The 19,319-nt window shown below is 41.7% G+C and overlaps 4 protein-coding genes and 1 long non-coding RNA gene across 7 annotated transcripts; 4 read left to right on the forward strand and 1 right to left on the reverse strand.

Moving 5' to 3' along the window:
* The first annotated feature begins 13 nt into the window (after positions 1-13).
* On the forward strand, positions 14-2,464 carry LOC129372775 (dynein light chain roadblock-type 1). Its single transcript, XM_055050280.1, has 4 exons — positions 14-128; positions 1,098-1,173; positions 1,458-1,625; positions 1,971-2,464. The coding sequence occupies exons 1-4, from the start codon at positions 126-128 to the stop codon at positions 2,012-2,014; spliced, it is 291 nt and encodes a 96-aa protein (XP_054906255.1). The 5' UTR covers positions 14-125; the 3' UTR covers positions 2,015-2,464.
* A 527-nt stretch (positions 2,465-2,991) lies between these two features.
* Positions 2,992-4,162, forward strand: LOC129372676 (dynein light chain roadblock-type 1-like). Its single transcript, XM_055050097.1, has 4 exons — positions 2,992-3,108; positions 3,307-3,382; positions 3,709-3,876; positions 3,963-4,162. Exons 1-4 carry the CDS (start codon positions 3,106-3,108, stop codon positions 4,004-4,006), a joined length of 291 nt encoding a protein of 96 aa, XP_054906072.1. The 5' UTR covers positions 2,992-3,105; the 3' UTR covers positions 4,007-4,162.
* Positions 4,163-4,866: 704 nt separating this feature from the next.
* On the forward strand, positions 4,867-10,011 carry map1lc3a (microtubule-associated protein 1 light chain 3 alpha). The gene is made up of 4 exons (XM_055050096.1): positions 4,867-5,381; positions 6,809-6,864; positions 8,099-8,205; positions 8,901-10,011. The coding sequence occupies exons 1-4, from the start codon at positions 5,342-5,344 to the stop codon at positions 9,061-9,063; spliced, it is 366 nt and encodes a 121-aa protein (XP_054906071.1). The 5' UTR covers positions 4,867-5,341; the 3' UTR covers positions 9,064-10,011.
* A 338-nt stretch (positions 10,012-10,349) lies between these two features.
* On the reverse strand, positions 10,350-14,703 carry eif6 (eukaryotic translation initiation factor 6). The gene is made up of 7 exons (XM_055050095.1): positions 14,665-14,703; positions 14,396-14,565; positions 12,755-12,840; positions 12,503-12,678; positions 11,772-11,948; positions 11,511-11,695; positions 10,350-10,675 (listed from the first exon to the last, which is right to left on the reverse strand). The coding sequence occupies exons 2-7, from the start codon at positions 14,500-14,502 to the stop codon at positions 10,666-10,668; spliced, it is 741 nt and encodes a 246-aa protein (XP_054906070.1). The 5' UTR covers positions 14,503-14,565; positions 14,665-14,703; the 3' UTR covers positions 10,350-10,665.
* LOC129372677 (uncharacterized) lies at positions 11,268-19,319 on the forward strand. 3 transcript variants are annotated; one of them, XR_008607270.1, is made up of 4 exons: positions 11,268-11,348; positions 16,095-16,218; positions 18,531-18,639; positions 18,708-19,319. It is a non-coding gene; the product is annotated as an uncharacterized LOC129372677 (long non-coding RNA). The 3 variants fall into 3 exon arrangements; XR_008607271.1 differs by lacking the exon at positions 11,268-11,348 and adding an exon at positions 15,553-15,745; XR_008607272.1 differs by lacking the exon at positions 11,268-11,348 and adding an exon at positions 15,749-15,767.

The raw sequence follows: 19,319 nt of genomic DNA on the forward strand, positions 1-19,319 counted from the left end.
TGTTTGACCGGATGTTGTTTTATCGTAGTTACTGACAACTGGAATTAACTTCCGCTAATTCCAGTTAGCTTTTGTTCCGAAAGAGGATTCGTTTCTGTCACAGTTTTCCCCTTACACACGTTGAAATGGTAAGATAGAACAACCGGATTTAGTATTTACATAAATATTAGCAGGTTTTATCGCCATCTGTGGAGATATATTGTTTTATATTTGGAGGTTTGACCGGATGCTAACTATGGCTAGCAGATAGAAGCTAGCCGGGCGTTGCCTGAGTTCAGAAAATGTTAATTTTATTGTTTTTACTGTTTAGTGACTTTGGTTCATTATTGAAAATGTTTTATTCTTAGTATTATTGTTCATGTTTATTTTCTCTGTATAGTAGCAATGTTCACAGAAAGGAGTTATTTGCAGTTGTGTTGTTTTAGGCCCTGTTTACACGGCAACAATTTCTGGTGAAAATGGAAGAGTATTGTTGTGTTTGTTCTGTACATTTACATGAAACCACCGAATGTTTTCTCTGACAACGGTACAGATTGCAATGGTTCTGAAACGTACCGGTGTCCGTTGCCTTGTAAACAGAATAAATGGATCTTTTCAGTCAGGGAATCCCACCTCATGCATAGTATGACGTAAAACATAACTGCTTCCTACAATCCACAGAAGAATAAGAAACTACTGACAATACTGGTGTTACTACAATTCGTGTTTCCCCGGATAGGGTTCCTTTTCACCGCTCCGCACCGCCCACCTGGCAAAATACCTGTGGTGGAGAAAGTACTGTGTAAACAAAGATTGTAATCAGAATGTCTTCATGCAAATGTGTTAATAGAAATTAAACCCAAATTACATTTTCATTGGATTGTTGTCATGTAAACAGGGCCTAAGTTTTGTTTATTTTGTTTATTCCTGGTTTCACACATACACAGGCACAGACATGCTTAATTACTAATTTTTACTAGAAACATGCATTGCATATTTGTACAATTACAGTAATGGCCCTCTTTGATGGAAGAAGATAGGGGATTTACTGATCTGTGGTGTTTGAGTTGCTTTTGTTTCTGAGTTAAATGAAGCCACCTGTTGTTTTTGATTTTCAGGCTGAAGTTGAAGAAACTCTGAAGAGGATCCAGAGTCAGAAGGGAGTTCAGGGAATCATCATTGTTAACTCTGAAGGTAAAACGCTTTAAAGGTAGAATGCAGACCAAATGTAGAACATTGCTGATTTTAGAAAGATAAATATTAAAATTTATCAGGCTTCTAAATTGTTTAAATCAGTTTAATAATCTGTTTTGAAATGCTATGTGAACATCACTGACATATTGATTGAGTGATTGTGTTTTCTGGTTAAAATAATCATAGAATAAGATTTCAGTCAAACTTGGACTCGTTAAAATGCTTCACTGGATGCAGGACTCTGTAACCTAATTACATGTTTGATCTGCAAACGTTCCTTCCAGGAATTCCTGTGAAGTCGACCCTGGACAACCAGAGCACTGTGCAGTACTCAGCCTTGATCCACCAGCTGGTGATGAAGGCCAGGAGCACGCTGAGAGACATCGACCCGCAGAACGACCTCACTTTCCTCCGGGTTCGCTCCAAGAAGAACGAGATCATGATTGCTCCAGGTGAGAGAAACTTTCCTCCAGATTTGCTTTGATTTTAGGAGAAAATCATGGTTGAACATCTGTATCTGATGATTCGTATGGAGGACCAAAACTGACATATTTAAAAATAAAAGCTGGATTATATAGATTTTCTTTTTGTTTCTCCTTACACATGAGTTTGAAATGTATATATTGTTATATAAATTTATTTACAAAAATTCACATGTAAGCAAAAGGAAAAACAACAATATACATAATTTTCTTTATCATACATATATTTTCATGTCAGTCTTGGTCCTCCATAGATTCCCAGTCTCATCACGAAGCTCCGATTCTGATCATTGGTTCTGTCTTATTTCTCCTCAGATAAAGACTATTTCCTGATTGTTATTCAGAACCCTTCAGCCTGAAGCTGCTGCTGATCGTCTCCTCTTCATCTTCTGTCTGAATTTAAATGGCCAAACTGTTTTCTGTTTGCTTTTCTGAAAGAGAAGACCTTAGTGTTGGTTCTGCAAGGACAAGAACTGATGGATGATGAAACTGAACCCATTGGGGATCCATCTGATGCGAGATGGTCCAGATCTCTACTTCCTTTTTCCATCATTCCAGATTGCTCGTCTCTTAGCTTTCCTGATTCTCTGCTGTTGTCTTTGTGTTGATTTCACTGATGAGGATGTGCACAAAGTAGGAAACATAAGTTTGTACCAGAACGTCTAGAACTCCAGAGGTTCAGTTTGATGCAAACTTTGGGTTATTTATTGTTCTGTCCCAGAAACATGTTGAAGTATTAAACATGTGAGCTGCACTACATTCTCTGTTCATTGTTTTCAACAGAATAAAGAATAGAGAAATGCAAACGATTTATTGGTTCAAATTATTTTAAATAAATTCTAAAACAGCCCATAGGATGATGTTGCCACTACCATGTATGACAGTGACTATTATGTTCTTCACCTGGACTCCTCCCAAACATTTTGTTTCATGTGAAAATCAAACTTTTATCCAGAAAACATTTGATTTTTCAACCATTTAAAAGCTTGAAGTTCGACAGGAGGAAAATAATGAAGTGATCATCGATGAATCGATAGTTTTATAAATTATTTCAGACATTTTACAAATATATTACATTTAGTTTTAAATTAAATTTTATTTATGTCTAATAAAACTATGAACCTTGACAGTACAGGCAGTTTTTGAGGCGGGGAGTTGTTGATAATCATTGTATGGAATTTAATGTGAAAATAAAATTCTTATCGTGATAAAAACTTAACCATAATAATAATAGACAATACAACAAATACCCACTCCTGTTTTCTTATGTTTATAAATGAGTTTTGTGACAGTATGACAAAAGGATACTAAGATTTCCGGGTTCGCCTGCAGGACCGTGAACACACCACAGTAGCCGTTGGGCTCGAACCTTTTAGTTTCCGTCAGTAACGGTTCCGTTAAATGTCAGAAGATTCATTTTTGTTCCCGATTTCTCCAGCTAAACGCTAAAATGGTAAGGCAAAACACCACACTGTGTTCTTTGTAGTAAAATTCAGAGTTTTGTCGCCTCCTGTTTGAATGTGTTGCTTTATTTTCGGGGATTAGCGGGATGCTAGCTGCGGCTAGCAGCTGTTTAACCGTTTAATGAGCTGCGGTGTTTGAGTTGCTTTGGTTTCCGAGTTAAACGAAGCCGCCTGTTCCTCGTTTTAAGGCCGAAGTTGATGAAGTAGTGAAGAGGCTCCAGGCTCAGAAAGGAGTGGAAGGAGTCATCATCGCTAATTCTGAGGGTAAAACTCCTGGCTTTAATTAATGATCATTTATTTCTGCCGAGTTCATGATTACTTCTGATTTGAGGTTCTTTCTTTCTTTTTAAATAACATTAAAACCCTGGGAAAAAAAACAAATATTGTTTTATTTTGAGGAATTATACTTTAGGGTGAAAAAGTCCAAATTTGGAACATCAAGAAACCTCTGAAAAATGTACAAAATCTTAAAAAATTGACAAAGAAATAAAAGTCTGCATTTTTACATTTAAAATGTAAAAGCAGTGTTTTTTGTTGCCATGTCATTTCTTGGTGTGTAATCTGATTACCTGAGTGTTTGATCGGTCCAGGAATCGCCATCAGGTCCACTCTGGAGGACCACCACACGGTCCAGTATGTGGCGCTGATCCAACCCCTGCTGGTGAAGGCCAAGAAGATGCTGCAGGAACTGGATCCCACTGATGACTTCACCTACCTGCGGATCCGCACTGAGAAGAACGAGATCATCATCACTGCTGGTGAGGTCCAGGCGCCATTTTGAGCCATCAGAACCGGGTCCGGATCTGTGGAATTAACCTCCAGGTTCTGGCTTTTCTCTCCACAGATAAGGAATATTTCATGGTTGCGATCCAGAAGCCTGCACCCTGAAGTTGCTTTTTTTTCAATCTTTAATCTTTATTGAAAGTTTATATTTTATCATCCTCACCAACAATATTCACCGTTTCTTGAAAGATGGTAGATCTTGTTAGTCCCAGTTTTTTGTTCTAGTTTGCTTTGCAGCGATTAATAAATGTTGCTCCCGGAGGATCTGTTCTTTAAAGTGTAACTTTTAAAAAGTTACACTTTTTTGCCTACAGTCAAATTTAGAAACATTTCTGAAAAGTGGGCGGAGCCAAGATACACTAAGGGGCGTGGCCAAGACAAAAAAAAGCAATGTTGCCCATTTATCACACATTGCTCTATTTAGCAACTTTTCAGACTATAATCCTCTCCTGTTTATATTGGGGTCTTTTTAATACACTGCCAACTTCTGGCCATGCACTGAATGTGCAGGAAAAGTTTCTCAAATCCAAGATGAGAGACAGACAATAATGTAGTCATATATTTTATAAATATCAACTTCAAATATAGAGAAAAAAAGATAATTGATCATCCATTAAATTGAACATTATGCATCACTGGACATATTTCAACAGCCATTAATATCATTAATCTGACAATAGTTTCATAAGATGCACCACAAACTCCATATTCCACTGCATAACTTGGGAGATTTTTGGAAGAAAAAAGTAAATTGCAGCCAAAAAGATGTAAGTTGGTTGAAGAGCCTGCCTTGGTTGGAGCAACCGCCTTCCTCCCAGACGGTGCACCTCCTCAACTTTCTTTCTTTCTTTCTTTCTTTCTTTCTTTCTTTCTTTCTTTCTTTCTTTCTTTCTTTCTTTCTTTCTTTCTTTCTTTCTTTCTTTCTTTCTTTCTTTCTATATACCTCAGTCCAGTCTCGCATTTCTCTTATTTACAGTGGCTTTCAGTTAGTCTTCAAAGGTTTTTCTGCGTTATTTTTCCCTTTGCTGTAACACGCTGCACTAAATTACACACAGGAGGGTAAAGTACTCAAAAACTAATTGAGTAATAGATGTAATGTGCCTGCATAGTTCATAAGTTAGACACGAGGCTAAAGCTAATGCTAAGCTTGTTGTTGTTGTCATAGGAACGATCAATCACAAGCTCACATAATTGTGGTTTCACATGAGAACTATGCAATGTGCTGGGAACCCAAAGTGAAACCTGCTTTAGGGCCCCAAAAGGCTGGAGCTCTGTCAGTCCTCCTGGAATAAAAGGTGCGCGTCCCCTTTAAGAGCCACTGATGACCTCACAGCTTTCCAGGCTTTGTTTGTCCGGAGCAGCCGCTGATCCACAGACGGACCTCGGAGAGCAGCGGACCCCGATCTACAGCCCCTTCTTTCGGACACACCTGCAGCAGCCATGCCGTCCGACAGACCCTTCAAGCAGCGGAGGACCTTCGGTAAGACGGCGGGCCGGAGCCCGGCCGGTGGGCCGAGCCCGGCGGTGGGTGCCTGTAGGCCGGGGGGGACGCGTTGCTGCGGCCGTTAGAGGCTCCAGGCTGAGCGGGGACGCAGCTAAAGCCCCACTGGAGGTCCAAATGACCCACCAGATCCGTTTTAAGCCTAAGGTAGGGGGTATAGGTGGGTTCTGGTGCTTTAAGGTTCGGTTTGAAGGTTAACGGCCATCTGGGTCAGTGTGACATCAGGCCTGGACCCAGCGGTACCACCAGAGCCAGCGAAGCTAAAACAACTGGACCGCTGGTTCCGCTCAGTGTTTACTGGGGAGGGGAAAAACAACATGTGCTGAAACTTGATCCCGTCACGCGTGTTCTGTGGTTCGGCTGTAATCTGATTCTGGTGGAGGGCCCAGTTCGGACTGGGAGGAGCCCAGACTCTGATAATTGCATAATGGGCCTGATCCAGAGGAAACCAGCAGAACTGGAGGAACTGCAGGGGTTAAAGGTCAGCTGGACTCTGGTTTTAGCTGCAGAATCATGCAGGCGGTTCTGCTGAACCGAAACCCAGCAGAACCGCCTCAGATTCTGAGTTTAGGATGCCAATCTGCTTTTTGTTTGTTTGTTTTTATCAGCTGACAGGAACATGCAGGCCAGGTTCCGGTCCAGAGGCCAGGTTCCGGTCCAGAGGCCAGGTTCCGGTCCAGAGGCCAGGTTCCGGTCCAGAGGCCAGGTTCCGGTCCAGAGGCCAGGTTCCGGTCCAGAGGCCAGGCGGTTACTTTACCTGCTGGGATACAATGAAATGATCCCACCTGGATTTAAAACTGGACCTGGCCTCGTCCACAGACCGGGTCGCATCAGAACGGCTCGGATCATTTACGGTTTTACTGCAGTTTAATCCCAATTTTATTCAGATTTTTTTGTTCTTAATTCAAGTTTTATTTAAACATTTTTTTTTAACATTTATTTCTAAGTCTAATTCCTTGTTTATTTTTCCAGTTTTTGTTATTTTTCATCCTGGTTTTAATAATTTAGAAAATAAACCCAGAATTTATCCTGATTTATCCCATCAGGCAGTGGGAGGGCTCCTCTGCCTACATCTCCCAGAATGCTTTGTGGTCCTGGGAGATTGAGTTCAGTGAAATTATTTAATATTCTATCACATGTATTATCTATTGATATTAATCAGATGGTTCTGATCTGACCCACCTGAATCTGCTACAGTGGAACCAGAACAAAAAGCCCAATCAGATTCCAGAGTTTTCCTGACCTTTGACCCCAGCCTGATGTGTTTATGGGGCGTTGGGTATTAAGTGTTTTCTGACTGGTTTGATGAGCTCTGAGGAGGAAGCAGATGGTTCTGGTTCATCTGACTGAAACGTTTCTAATGGGATCAGAACCTCGGTTTGACCCCTCCTGCTTTCCATCCACAGCCGATCGGTGCAAAGAGGTGCAGCAGATCCGGGAGCAGCATCCCAACAAGATTCCTGTAAGTCCTCGTCTCGCCTCTCGGATTGATCCTGAATCGGGTCGTCTGATTGGAATCAGAACAGTGTCCGTTTGCATCTGTCTGATTCAGCAGCAGGGAGTCAGACGCCTCTTTAGCTGAACATTTTACGCTAGGCTGAAAACGCAGGACAAAAGTAGAGCTGAAATTAGTAATCAATAAATTAAGTGGCATAAACAAACAGATTATGAAAAGTCAACTTACTGAAGAAACAAAACAGTCAGATCAGCAATGAAGCTAAAACTGCACAAAAATAAAAACGTTCAGCATTTAAACAGGCAGTATTGTGTAAAATCAACTTTTTTAGTTTTACATCATGTTTTGTTGTTTTCTCATCAAAAACGGGCCTGGATGTTGCTTTGAATCATGTATGTAGGAAACACACATGATTCCTTCATGTATGTTTGAGAAATCCTCAAATCGCAAACACCTGCTGGAACTGCTGAGCTTATTGGAGGAGCTGTTGCTCAGAACAACGCTGGCAGAAAAATTAAAAGATGACGAGAGGAGCCATGTTGTGATGACTTCCTGAAAGAGCAGGAGCTTCTTAAAGAGACAGAGTCCCAATTTCATGGCATTAAATTACAAAATCAAATCTCTTTCATATTTCATATTTTTTATATTTGGTATTTTTATAACAACTGAAAGTAGCATAGATACTTGATTATACGATAAAAAGGCATCATCTGTAAATCTGTTCTACCCAGAACTGCTGTAGTTGGAGGTTTAGCTTCACCTGGTTCACTTTCTGTGAATAAGTGCCCTATTAATTCTGTAGTGATGTTAAAGGATCTTTTAGCTGATGTTTTACATTATTATTGATTTGTATATTTCTGAAAGAATGATTCACAAATAATGTTTTGAGATGAAAAAAAAAATCAATTTCACATTAATTCCAATTTATTCTTGTTATAAGTTAATTAATTATTACAATTAAAATGTTCCTGTCTTCTGGGAGCCCAGCAGTATATTGAGTCAGTTAATTATACAGGATAAATTTGATCAAATCTGACCATTTAAAGGTGAAAAAACATTGGTAAAAACGTTTTTTTTTTTTTGCCTTATTTTATTTTCCTTAAAAAACAGCTTCTATAATTCAGACCAGAAGCTTTTGCCATCATCTCTACTGATGGGCAGGAAGTGTTATTTAAAGTTGCTGTGAATATTCATGGTTTGAACTGTCAGGATCGGTCCTGCTCCTGTTCGCCCCCTGCAGGTGATCATCGAGCGGTACAAGGGGGAGAAACAGCTTCCTGTTCTGGACAAGACCAAGTTCCTGGTTCCTGATCACGTCAACATGAGTGAGCTGGTGAAGATCATCAGGTAAACATCGTCTGCTGCTCCAGAACTCAGATTAAAACTCAGCTGGTTTTTTCTGTCCTTTTCCTGTTGTGGGCAACGGGGCCCGGCAAATATCCGTGTTTGAACGGACGGTAAAGTCCGACGGTAACAGGCGCTTTAATTCCATGACAAAAAGAAAAGGAAAAAAAAATAACCACTTGGTATTTTATTCTATGTTGCATGACTTTGTGTTTATGATGTAAAGCACTTTGAAATGCATTGCTGCTGAAATGTGCTATACAAATAAAATTTGATTGATTGATTGGTGCACAGAAATCGGTTTGGTGGAACATAAATTCATTCACTTGAGTGAAATTAAAGATTGATGATGAAAACACCAAACTCCAGCATAGCAAAGTTGAAACTAGAGACAACGTCAACAACAAAGTCTGACACTTAATTTAAACTCAATAAGGATGTAGCTTTATTAGGCCACCGAGGACATCAGAGACCCATCAAATCAGCACCCTAAGGATGGATTTAAAAGCCCTCAATTAAAGATGATTATTAAAAAATACTTTCCTTACTTTTCAACTCTGAACTCAGGATTTTCTGCCTCTAAATTTCTTTATCATTAAATAATGAAGGTTTTGATTCAGTCTGGTTGTTTAGTGTGAAGCTGCAGGAAGTTAGCATCATTATGAAGTGATGAAGCTCCTTCTCTTCCTCCCCGCCAGGCGTCGGCTGCAGCTGAACCCCACCCAGGCCTTCTTCCTGCTGGTGAACCAGCACAGCATGGTGTCCGTGTCCACCCCCATCTCTGAGATCTACGAGCAGGAGCGGGACGAGGACGGCTTCCTCTACATGGTGTACGCCTCGCAGGAGACCTTCGGCTGCTAGGGAGGAAGAGGAAGAGGAGGATGGGATGTCCTCTCCACCTTCAGACTCTTTAGTTTATTCAGTTCATTCAACACAAGCTGCAGACGCCAGCAGAGGGCGCTCTGCTGTTTCCTCACACACTGGCAGAAAGCTCTTATCTTGAAAGAACACAAACTGACCAATCACATTAGAGAATGTGTCTCAAACACTAAACATGCATTTCCGGCTCATTTCAACCCCTTTTAACTGAACTCTTAGTTTTATTTACAGCCAACATGGAGCTTAACCTTTGACCCCGATGTGCAATATTTCCGCCCTCACTCAGCCATAAGCACAACATCTCAGCTTTTAGCGCCGTAGATTCCCAGGAGCAGCGAAAGCCTCACGCTGCGTTCAGGGCCGGTCGTAGTTAGTGTTCAGAGCAGAGTGACGCTGCAGCTTCAGGGAGGAGGAGCCACTGTTAGAGGTCAGGAGGGCGGCGCCTCCTGCTGGTCAGTAGAAACACTACAACGTTGAACAGAGAAATCGGTTTAATGTCGGAACTGAATGAGCTTTTTGTTTTGCACATGAATCAGTAAAATGAGGCTCGTTTCTTTTAGGTTGTTTGTAATAATCATCTTGTTTTGTACTTGCTCCCAGTCTGCCTTCTTTAGCAGGAATTTATAGAAAACATTTGGTTCTGCACTACAAACCCTGCATGTCTTCACTTTTTTATAGAAATGTTAACTGATTTTATGCCATAAATAATTGTTTTCTTTTAACTATTAGTATTTTTTAGATGTTTTTTTCAAACCAAAAACATAAACCTATGTATGTAAAGCAAAGTGTGCGTCATATAATCAAGCTGTATCACCGTGTTTTTCTTTAGGCTTCCATCAGGTGTCGCTGTTATCCGCTGGTGTACATGGATGCATTGCTGCGAGTTGACTCAGCGTTTGCCAGTAAATAAAAATATAGAAAGCTTTGAAATGTTTGGAGGTTTAATTTTTACACAAAACTGAAGATCCTGCTTTTGGTCAGCAGATGGCACCAAACGCCACCAAATTCGACAGTCTTGGATAATTTAACAGCAAGAGCAGAAAAATAGTACCTGCAGGTGGGAGTTGGTATCACCTAAACCCAAAATTGACAAATGTTTGCTGGAAATTAGCAATTAATTATTTTAGCGCAAAATGTAATGCAGGGATCTGTTTTTACTTGAATTTCTGAAGAAAAGTTTATAAATAAAATTTAGTTTCATGCAAGAAAACAAACCCGTTTATAGTCATCCAAAACATTTGATTAAAATGCAATAAAAGCCAGCCAGATGAAAAGAGAACAGTCAGTTTTATTTTACACATCAAACGTCCAACATATTGAGCTTGTCTCCTGACAGAAACACAGCTTTCTGCACTTCGTGGTTCCTCCTGCAGAGAATCGGGAAGTGGATCCAGGTCCAATCAGCTCAGGACCGATTCATCTGAATGGATCTCAGCTCATCAAGGTGGCTTCCACCTGACTGGAGGCTCCAAAGTCTCTGATCTGGTGAATGTGGTTAAAAAATGGCAGAGATGTTTCTGAATGATGTCCAGCTGCTTTAGTGGGCGGAGCTTCAAAATGGCAGCAAACTGAGGCGGCAGCTTCTTACGCCATGCTGAGGGAAACAGGAAATCAATGAGTTAAGTATGAATAAACCAGAAAAATCCAACTGGTTATAGTAGAAAACATGGCTGTTTGAGCCTGGAAACAGGCGATCCTCAGCTGCAGCCAGACAGTTTGGGATGCTGCAGCCAGACAGTTTGGGATGCTGCAGCCAGACAGTTTGGGATGCTGCAGCCAGATAGTTTGGGATGTCGGTGGAGCAGATCGCTGTTGCAGCACTTGGACGTTGCATTTTAATCAACAAATAAGCAACATTCTCAATTCAAAAACCTTGCCGCTAAATTATTGATTAAATAGACATGAGCACAACAAATTTTAATCTGGTCTCCAGCTTCAGATTGGTGCAAAGTGTTATTCTACCTGTGTTGCCACTAGATCCAATGTAAATGAGTTTAGAAGTTCATAGTTGGCAAATTATATGACTAAATTTACGTTAAGAATGGGTAAAGTTTGGATTTGAAATTTAATAACAGTGTGACATCTCTGTTACAAACTGTCTTTGTCATATTGTATTTGCAGCAAAAAAAGAGAGAGTGAGCGCTCTTAGCAACAAACTAGCTCTGGTGTTAACTCCTCTGGTAACCATGGGAACCAAGAATTTAGGCAGCTTGGAGAAAACAAACCTCCAAACGGACTTTAGTTTCATACGGGAGATTTTCTTCATCGTAAGTATTTATGTCTTTTTTCTTCGGTTGATAAAATGTAGAGAAGTGAACATCAACATTTTGCTCCAATCTTCAATGTTTTATTGAGATTTATTGCAACAAAAGAAACGCCAAGTTGATCTATAGTAAAAACAAGAATCTGATAAGTGTGGATGGCCTGACCTGTCGATGAGCGAGTCCCTCATGCTGGTGGCGATGGCGGACGCCTGCGCCGCCTCGCTGAGTCGGAACACGCTCTCGATGACAGACAGCTCCGTGCTCGTGGTGTCCAGGCCGCAGAACGCGCACCAGTCGTTGACCACCATCCCTGCCGCGATCACCTCGCTGCCCCGGTTCACTGTGCCGGCCTGCGCACCAAACCCACGGTTAATAGCGGCGCTGGTTCCACTGAGCTCTGAACCGGGCCAGCGGACCGGGACTCACCACCAGGGGGACCTGCAGCAGCGACGACAGCTCGTCCTGGTCCTCGATGGACGTCTTGGGGTGGACCAGGCCGCCCTGGTTGCTGAAGGCACAGTAGGACCCGACCAGAACCTGCTCAGCAACCGTCTGACGGAACACCTCCACCTTCAGCGTGTCGGCCAGGATCTCCTCCGTTTCCTGAGGTGGAGGACGACGACATGGAGGACTAACTCATTAGGGCTGGGCAATAAATCAATTAAGATATATATCGCCATAGAAACATGAACAACGTCGATAGATAATACGTCTGACAATTTTCAACACATAGTTGGCGAAACTTTGTACCCGACAGCCATCTTGGTAGGTATCCGTAACTAACCCAGGGTTAGCGTTTGGAGGAATCAGCCAACTCTCTCTCTCTTTGGTTACCTGGCCACCATCGGATGCTCGGTAACTAGCACTCTTTACATAGAAACAACCTGTTGAGTAACTTGCGCAGCAGCAGTTTCATGTTTCGCCTCATAACTGCTTAAAAATAAAAACCAACAGTGTGGAGTGAAAACTGGGGAATGAAAACTGTGGAACAGTAGCGACCCCGTAGTGACGTAGCGCGTATGGTCACCAGTCTGGCAGCATTTCAGATATTTAAAACCAAAAATGAATCAATAATTATTGATCCTAATTGATAAGGACATCTTGGTATAATATTGTGATCATATCGTCAAGCCCTTCTCCTGAGGACCGGCTCTCACCCGGTCCAGGTCCGGGTGGACCAGCGCCACGTAGTCGTTGCAGGCCACCACGTTGCCCAGCGCAGACAGCCGCTCCTCGACCCGCTGGATGCGCACAGCGTCCGGCAGGGAGTTCCTGATGTGCTGCAGCTCCTGGTCCGTCGTGTTGTTGGGCACCAGCAGGCCATGGCGGTTCCCTGATGAAGACAGGGAGGAAGAGGAGAGGCTCGTTAACAGACCAGGGAACTGTAACGAGGAAGAGGCTCCACTCACCGACACACATCCTGCCGATGATCCGGCATCCGGCGATGGAGGCGTGAACCACGGGGATGGTTTCTGACAGCTCGCCTTCAAACACGCTGAAAACACAAACCAGGGTTACAGCAGCTCTACGTTTTCATTACAGCTTAGTTTTATTTCATTCCTACTTTTTGTTTGTCTAATTCAGTTACTTATAATTAATTTATAAGAACGTATTTGCTACTTTTTATTATAGTAGTAGTTTTAATTTTTTTGTCTTCAGGTTAATTTTTATGTGCAAAACACAAAAAGTATATTATTATGATTATAAACTGATTCAGTAGTGAATACTCAATGTAAGAAACCATTTAAAAACATTAATTGTTGCTGAACAACTATCTGTCTCTGGTGTTTTCTCCAAATGTTTGCTGTAGCCATTTTGAAAACTAGCATAGCTACCGCCATGAGTTCTGATTGGCTGCTCTTTGGACCAATGGGAGCTTCAGAGTCGCCCAATCAGAGCCATTTCCTCCTGCAGGAAAACTCAGATCTGGACCGGAATTTTTTATCACAGACATAAAACCCAGCAGCATCATTAAGATTGTTACTTTCACTGTTTTCAATAAATATTAATAAAAGTTAGAAATTATTATTAAATGCAGCTTCTGTCTGCAGTTTAGCAATAAAAATCAGACTTCTATAAAAAACCAGATGCCTGAAAACTCATATTTGGATGTTTTTGAAGAGTCATATTTCCTTTTTACTTAAAGAAGTTTAATTGTCAATTTTATTGTTTTTTATTTACTACTGTAAACGTAGTAAATTTTATTTTGAAATGGATTTATTAATTGTAGATTCCGTCCAGAAAAACAATTCTCCTGATCCGTCCTTGTGGCTTGTCTGCTGGAGGACAAACTGACCACTCCTCTTTTTCTTCTTCTACTCTCCAATTTCCATAATTTGCTGTTCACTCTTTGTTTTCTCCCAGTTATTTTTCTGATATAACTGCTATTCCTTTTTTACTTTTAACTCAACGCACCGGTGGGAAGCCTGGTCTTCGAGGGCCAGTGTCCTGCAACTCTCAGATGGCTCCCTGGTCCAATAGCTGAATCACCTCCTAAGTACAGTCAGTCCTGCTAATGACTCATTATTTGACTCAGGTGTGTTGAAGTGGAGACACTTCCAACACACAGACCCTGGAGGCCTGAAGTTGCCCATCCAGGGTCCAAATCCAGCCCCTGGGTGAACAAGTTCAGTTTTCTGGTTCTGCTGGAAGTTTCTTCCTGTTTTTCCTCCCCACTGTCACCACATGCATGCAAACTTTTATTGCTCAAGGCTTCCAGATGACATTTATTGTTAATTGACGCTCTGTAAACAAACTGAATTGAATGAGGCTAGTTAGCGTCTCATCATAATTTGGAACTGGGCCAAAGGTTCCGGAAGTCAGCAGGTGTTCTGATCCGGTCTGGTTCTGACCCAGACAGCTCGAAGAACTGGGTTCTGCTCTGGTGCTTCTGGTTTAGCCCAGCTGGATCACCTGGTACCGCTGCTGGTCGGTGCTAGTGGCGTAAAGGCTGCTGTTGCCTCGCAGTCAGAACTCCGGGTTTAGCCGCTTCGCCCAGATGTTTGACTGCCGTCAGAACCGGGGCGCGTGCGCGCCAGGTGGAGACCCACCTGTAGAAGTTTTCGGAGCCTCCGATGGCCACGAGGCAGTAGGTGTTGGTGAGTTTGGCGAAGCAGCCGATCTCGTTGTTCTTCTCGAAGGAGGCTCTGACAGCCATGATGAAGAGGAGGAGGAGGGTGAAGGAGAACGTTCAGCTCCAGCAGAAACAAACCGTTCTTTTCTTAAACAGGAACAGAGATCAAAGTTATTATCAGGCGGTCCAGCAGCCTCACGCGCTCTGTGAACTAGTATGAACCTAAAGCTAGCTCGCGGCTCCTACCTTCGGCCCCACGTGTTGACTTCCGCTTCGGGGTTCCCGTAGTGACGTAAGCGCGTATGGCGCGTCGAGCTATTTCTGTGCTACGACTCAAATATTTGGTATGTTCGTTATAAAACTCAAAGATCTTCTTTATTTTCTTCTTTAAAGGTTCAGATTTATATATTCGTCTCCTTTTTATTCATCTAGTTTTTTTATTTTTACGAGTAATTTTTGCCCATTTGTTTCTGAAGAATTCTAGTTTTGTATTTTCAATTTTATTTATTAATGTTATTATTGCTTTCATTACATCAATTACAAATGTAAAGTAATTTTAGTTATTCTATGGTAAAACATGTACATTGTTCGAATTATTCTTTATATTATTTTTTTCTTTTTTTTTAACATAATTTTTCCAGGATTGTTGCGATAACACCAATCCCAAGTTATTGTCAGCATTGGGCTGTTTAGTTTCAGATTCCCTCCTGAAATGTAATTTCATTTTTACATAGTAGTTTCTGAAATCTAAGAAAAAATTCAGTTTTAATTTGATCTAAAATTCTGTGGATTTATATAGCTTTTTTTAAGGATTTTTTTTTTGTTTTTCTACCGTCTCTGTTTGTCATGTTAAAAACTATTGTATTTATATATTGATTTTGCATTTACTTTGCATCGGACTGATACTAAAACATGCAGATTGCACACAATGCGTGCCTCCATCATTGATCTCCATAGAAATCAAACTACATCCAGATCAGGCTTTCCAGCCTGATTTTAGCTGCTAAGTGTCATTTGTTTGTCCAGTTGGTTTTGCAGGTTCTGACTGATTCACACTTTTTGCAGGTTCTGACTGATTCACACTTTAAATTTATTGAATTGGTTCTTGTCCTCCTGTTTGTCTCCAGCAGGTGTTGCTCTCACATTTCCAGACTGACGTTTCTTAACAATCAGTGCGTGAATCCATAAATCCAATCAGAGCGGCTCCTCTTGCGAATAGCAACCAGCTTCACGCTGCTCGCTCTCAGCCAATCACAGAGGGCTCTTCCACTGACGTAAGGTGCCCTGTTGTTTTTCACTGCGGTGCAACAAAGACCAGTGGAAGAGCGTGAGAGCCATCACTCTGACCAGTAATGTTGACCGAGGGGACAGATGTATAATAATCATTAAATCAATAGACGATTTCATTGTTCTGTTAGTTTTAAGGGTAATTTTGTTTATTCTTGCTTTTGTTGCTTATTTATTTTGGATATTTAAAATGTCTCCCAGTTCCAGTATTTAAAGTTGATTGAGCTTAAATGATTATGCCAATATATTACTTGAAAATGATCTCAAAACAACAATATCACTTTATCGGAATAACTTTATTGTCCATGTGGTTCTGAACTCAGCTCAGACTCCTGGAGACGTTAGTATCAGCTATAGGCCTCGGAGTGATGCGTCTTCTCTCTCTCTAGGATCTCTGCAGCTCCGCTCAGCTGACACTTCGGAGCAGATTTTCTACCTGGAAACATCGGAAGCTGATCGGAACCGCCGTCAGACAGAGACACGGACCTCCCCGGACCCCCAGGGCCCGATTAGGTGGGAAGACGTTCAATTCTATTCCAGATCCTCATCCCAGGTCCGGCTGTCCTGTAGGGGGCAGCAGCGGGGACAACAGATAAACAGTCTGAGAATAAAACAGTTCAGGTTTAATTTATCTGCACTGATGAAGAGGTCAGAGGTCATTCCAACTGGCGAACCGTCCCGCATTTCTTTAGATTTTATGCAGCCACTGAAACATGCATGAATGAAAAACAAAGCAGATTTTCTGCCGGGTCGGAACCATCTTCACTCTTAACTGGACATTCAGGGGAAATCTGGAGAAATCCGCAGTTAAACTGGAATTATGAAAAAACTGGATTAGCAACTGGATTGGGTGAAATCCAAGTTCCTGTGTTTGATTCTGAAGGATGGCTGATTTATGGAGGCTGGGGTTCATTAACTGCTGTCACCATCCATCCATCCTTTTTCTGTTCTGGGTCGTGAGGACCGCTGGGTCTGGGAGGACTGATCAATAATATTATTACTCCTCACAGATGGCCCCTCTGCCTCTGTTTCATTAACTAAAACTTGCTCTGACTTTGTTTTTGGATCGGAACAACTTGGTTTGGGTCGGTTTCATCTCTCGCCTTTCTTTCTGTTGGGTTTTCTGGTTCTTCTTGTTCATCTCTTCCCTCTGCACATATTTAAAGGTGCAGTATTATGTGTTTTCCAGGCATACTGTGCCATTTTATAGCAGAGTCATGTTGCTGTGTTACCTAGAGTTGTTATACATATCCTGAATATGACTTAAAAGAAGTTAGACTTTGTGAATTAACGCCTTGAAATTGGGTCTGTCTCTTTAAAAACTCTTGCTCTTTCTGAAACTCCACCTTCAGGAAGTTGTCACATGGCTCCTCGTTTAACGTTTTCACCAGCGTTACTCTAAGAAGGAGCTCCGATGATGAGCTCACCAAATGCTCATTTCCACTAGGTGTTTGCTAATTGCTGCTGGCTAGTCTGAAGGAGTTGATTGTGGGAGGAGCTGTGCCTCAAAGGCAGGGCTAGGTCCACCTGAGCGTTTAGCCCAGCTGAAAGGTTGAAAAAGAAATTTAAGGGTATGAAAGACTCAAGTCAACACTCCTGGTATGTTTTGATGAGGGACACATTATGACATAATTAAAGCTAAAAATGTAGATTCTACATGATACTGCCCATTTGGTAGCCATCTGTGGTTTTGCGGAACCAGCCTGCTGCTGAATCGGAGTCTCAGACATGCTGTGGTTCTGGATGGATGAGGACAGACAGACAACATCAGGACCTGAGAGGACAGAGTTATTTTTAGACCGATCTGATCTAATCAGACGATAAGGAGGAGGAGGAGGAGACTGGACGATGATGAAGGTCATGACTGAAGCAATTCTGAAGTTAGAGAAGATGTTCAGTTCAATCCGTCAGGAAAGGAGGAGAGAATGTTCTGCAGCAAAGGTTAAAGGTCAGAGGTGACCTGGATGTTAGATTTGATGACTTGAAGATAATGATTAGTGACCTTCTCTGAGTTTTTCCACTGTAACATAAATATAAATACAGCAGAGCATAAAAGTCCTGTTTGAGGGAATGGAGGTGATTTTAATTTCCCAGCATGCATTTCCTCACACTATTGAAAAGAGGAAAGTGACCCGATCATCTGCTTCCTCCGATCTGATCAAAGACGATCTGATAACCAGGACAGACGTCTTGTCCACTTTCTGTCTATCACCACTGTCCATCTCTGTCCACACACCTGCACACACACACCTGCACACACACACCTGCACACACACACACCTGCACATTTTTATGAAACATACAGACGTATGACAAAAATGGAACAAATGCAGATCTTAGCTAGAATTATATTTTGATCAAATCAGATTTTTATGTGACTTATGAGGGATATAATTTCTGTCATTTCATGTCAAAGTGAATTGTGGGACAATTTGCACAATATTTTCCATTATATGTGACTTAAGAAGAACACACACACACACACACACACATACACACCCACCCACACACACACACACACACACACACACACACACACACACACACCACACACACACACACACACACAGAGCATTCAACTTTAATGAAATATTCTACATAAAGTTTCTAATCTGTCTTTCTGTCAGAATAAAACAGTTTGAATTTATGTAAAATTGGTTTTGGCAGCTACATGGAGCTTATTATGGGATGTAACTGTTGGTGGACACAGGAAGTAAACTCTTGCCTTCGTTGTGCCACCTGCCTGGCTCATGGCTCAGGTAGGGGGCAGCAAGCTGCTGGATTTTCAGAATAAAAGTCCAAGCATTAACTGGTTTTCTGCTCAGGTCTGAAAATTGACGATGGGAGGAGGTCAGAGTCATGAGAAGGAGGATGAGGAGCAAAGAGGAGGAGCTGAAGAACATAAGAAGCCTGAGGAGGCTGAATCTTCTGAAGGTAGAAACAGAGAAATGTGAAAATGAAGACGTTTATTTCTGATGAATTAATGTAGTTCTCCTCCTCAGAGTCGTCAGGTGAGCTGCCCCAGTGCAGGATCGGAAACAGGATGGTGGACAACATGTGCTTCATGATCTCGTGCACCAACTGGTATTGAACTGGTGCAGACTGGAGGAAGATGGATGAAACGTTCCAGAAGCAAACCTTCAGGAAGTTTGGTCTTCAGTTCCCAAGTTTAATCATAAATCATCTTTTGAAAAACCATCCAGGTGTGGTTTATGGGTTCGGATCCGTTAGTTTACTGCAGGAAGAGCAGAGGTTGCATGATGCGGTCAGAACCTGAGGTTCTGTTGGATAGAGGAGGATTCATGAAGTCACCTTCTTATGATCTAAAATTAATCTGATTGTCTTCATCGCTGCATCAGGCTTGATCCTGCAAAAGCTGAAACCAGAATTTATACGTGTGTAGCAGCGCTCTAATGGCTGAACGTAGAAACATGGATGCTGCTGTTAAGTTTTCTTTTTTTTAAAGTCTGAGTTTTTCAACCCTGCTTCCACTGAAATGTTTCAGTTTCTCTGCAGCTTCAGCAGAAAAGATGCAACAGCTGGTGATGTGGAGCTGATTCATCCGGATTTAAACTGATGCTCTGATGATAAAGATTAAAATGAACAGAGAACAA

The sequence above is a fragment of the Poeciliopsis prolifica genome, unplaced genomic scaffold, assembly GCF_027474105.1.
Source record: "Poeciliopsis prolifica strain line A6 unplaced genomic scaffold, Auburn_PproV2 SCAFFOLD030, whole genome shotgun sequence".
Classification (NCBI taxonomy): Eukaryota; Metazoa; Chordata; class Actinopteri; order Cyprinodontiformes; family Poeciliidae; genus Poeciliopsis; species Poeciliopsis prolifica.

Bases quoted from the DNA above. Each gene is read 5' to 3' on its own strand.
- LOC129372775 (XM_055050280.1), top strand. The intron at 1,174-1,457 runs GTAAAACGCTTT...CGTTCCTTCCAG, and splicing joins CATCATTGTTAACTCTGAAG to GAATTCCTGTGAAGTCGACC. The intron at 1,626-1,970 runs GTGAGAGAAACT...ATTTCTCCTCAG, and splicing joins CGAGATCATGATTGCTCCAG to ATAAAGACTATTTCCTGATT.
- LOC129372676 (XM_055050097.1), top strand. The intron at 3,383-3,708 runs GTAAAACTCCTG...TGATCGGTCCAG, and splicing joins CATCATCGCTAATTCTGAGG to GAATCGCCATCAGGTCCACT. The intron at 3,877-3,962 runs GTGAGGTCCAGG...TTCTCTCCACAG, and splicing joins CGAGATCATCATCACTGCTG to ATAAGGAATATTTCATGGTT.
- map1lc3a (XM_055050096.1), top strand. From the start codon at position 5,342: ATGCCGTCCGACAGACCCTTCAAGCAGCGGAGGACCTTCG. The intron at 5,382-6,808 runs GTAAGACGGCGG...TTCCATCCACAG, and splicing joins CAAGCAGCGGAGGACCTTCG to CCGATCGGTGCAAAGAGGTG. The intron at 8,206-8,900 runs GTAAACATCGTC...CCTCCCCGCCAG, and splicing joins GAGCTGGTGAAGATCATCAG to GCGTCGGCTGCAGCTGAACC.
- eif6 (XM_055050095.1), bottom strand. From the start codon at position 14,502: ATGGCTGTCAGAGCCTCCTTCGAGAAGAACAACGAGATCGGCTGCTTC. The intron at 12,841-14,395 runs GTGGGTCTCCAC...TTGTGTTTTCAG, and splicing joins GGCTCCGAAAACTTCTACAG to CGTGTTTGAAGGCGAGCTGT. The intron at 11,949-12,502 runs GTGAGAGCCGGT...CCTCCACCTCAG, and splicing joins TCCACCCGGACCTGGACCGG to GAAACGGAGGAGATCCTGGC.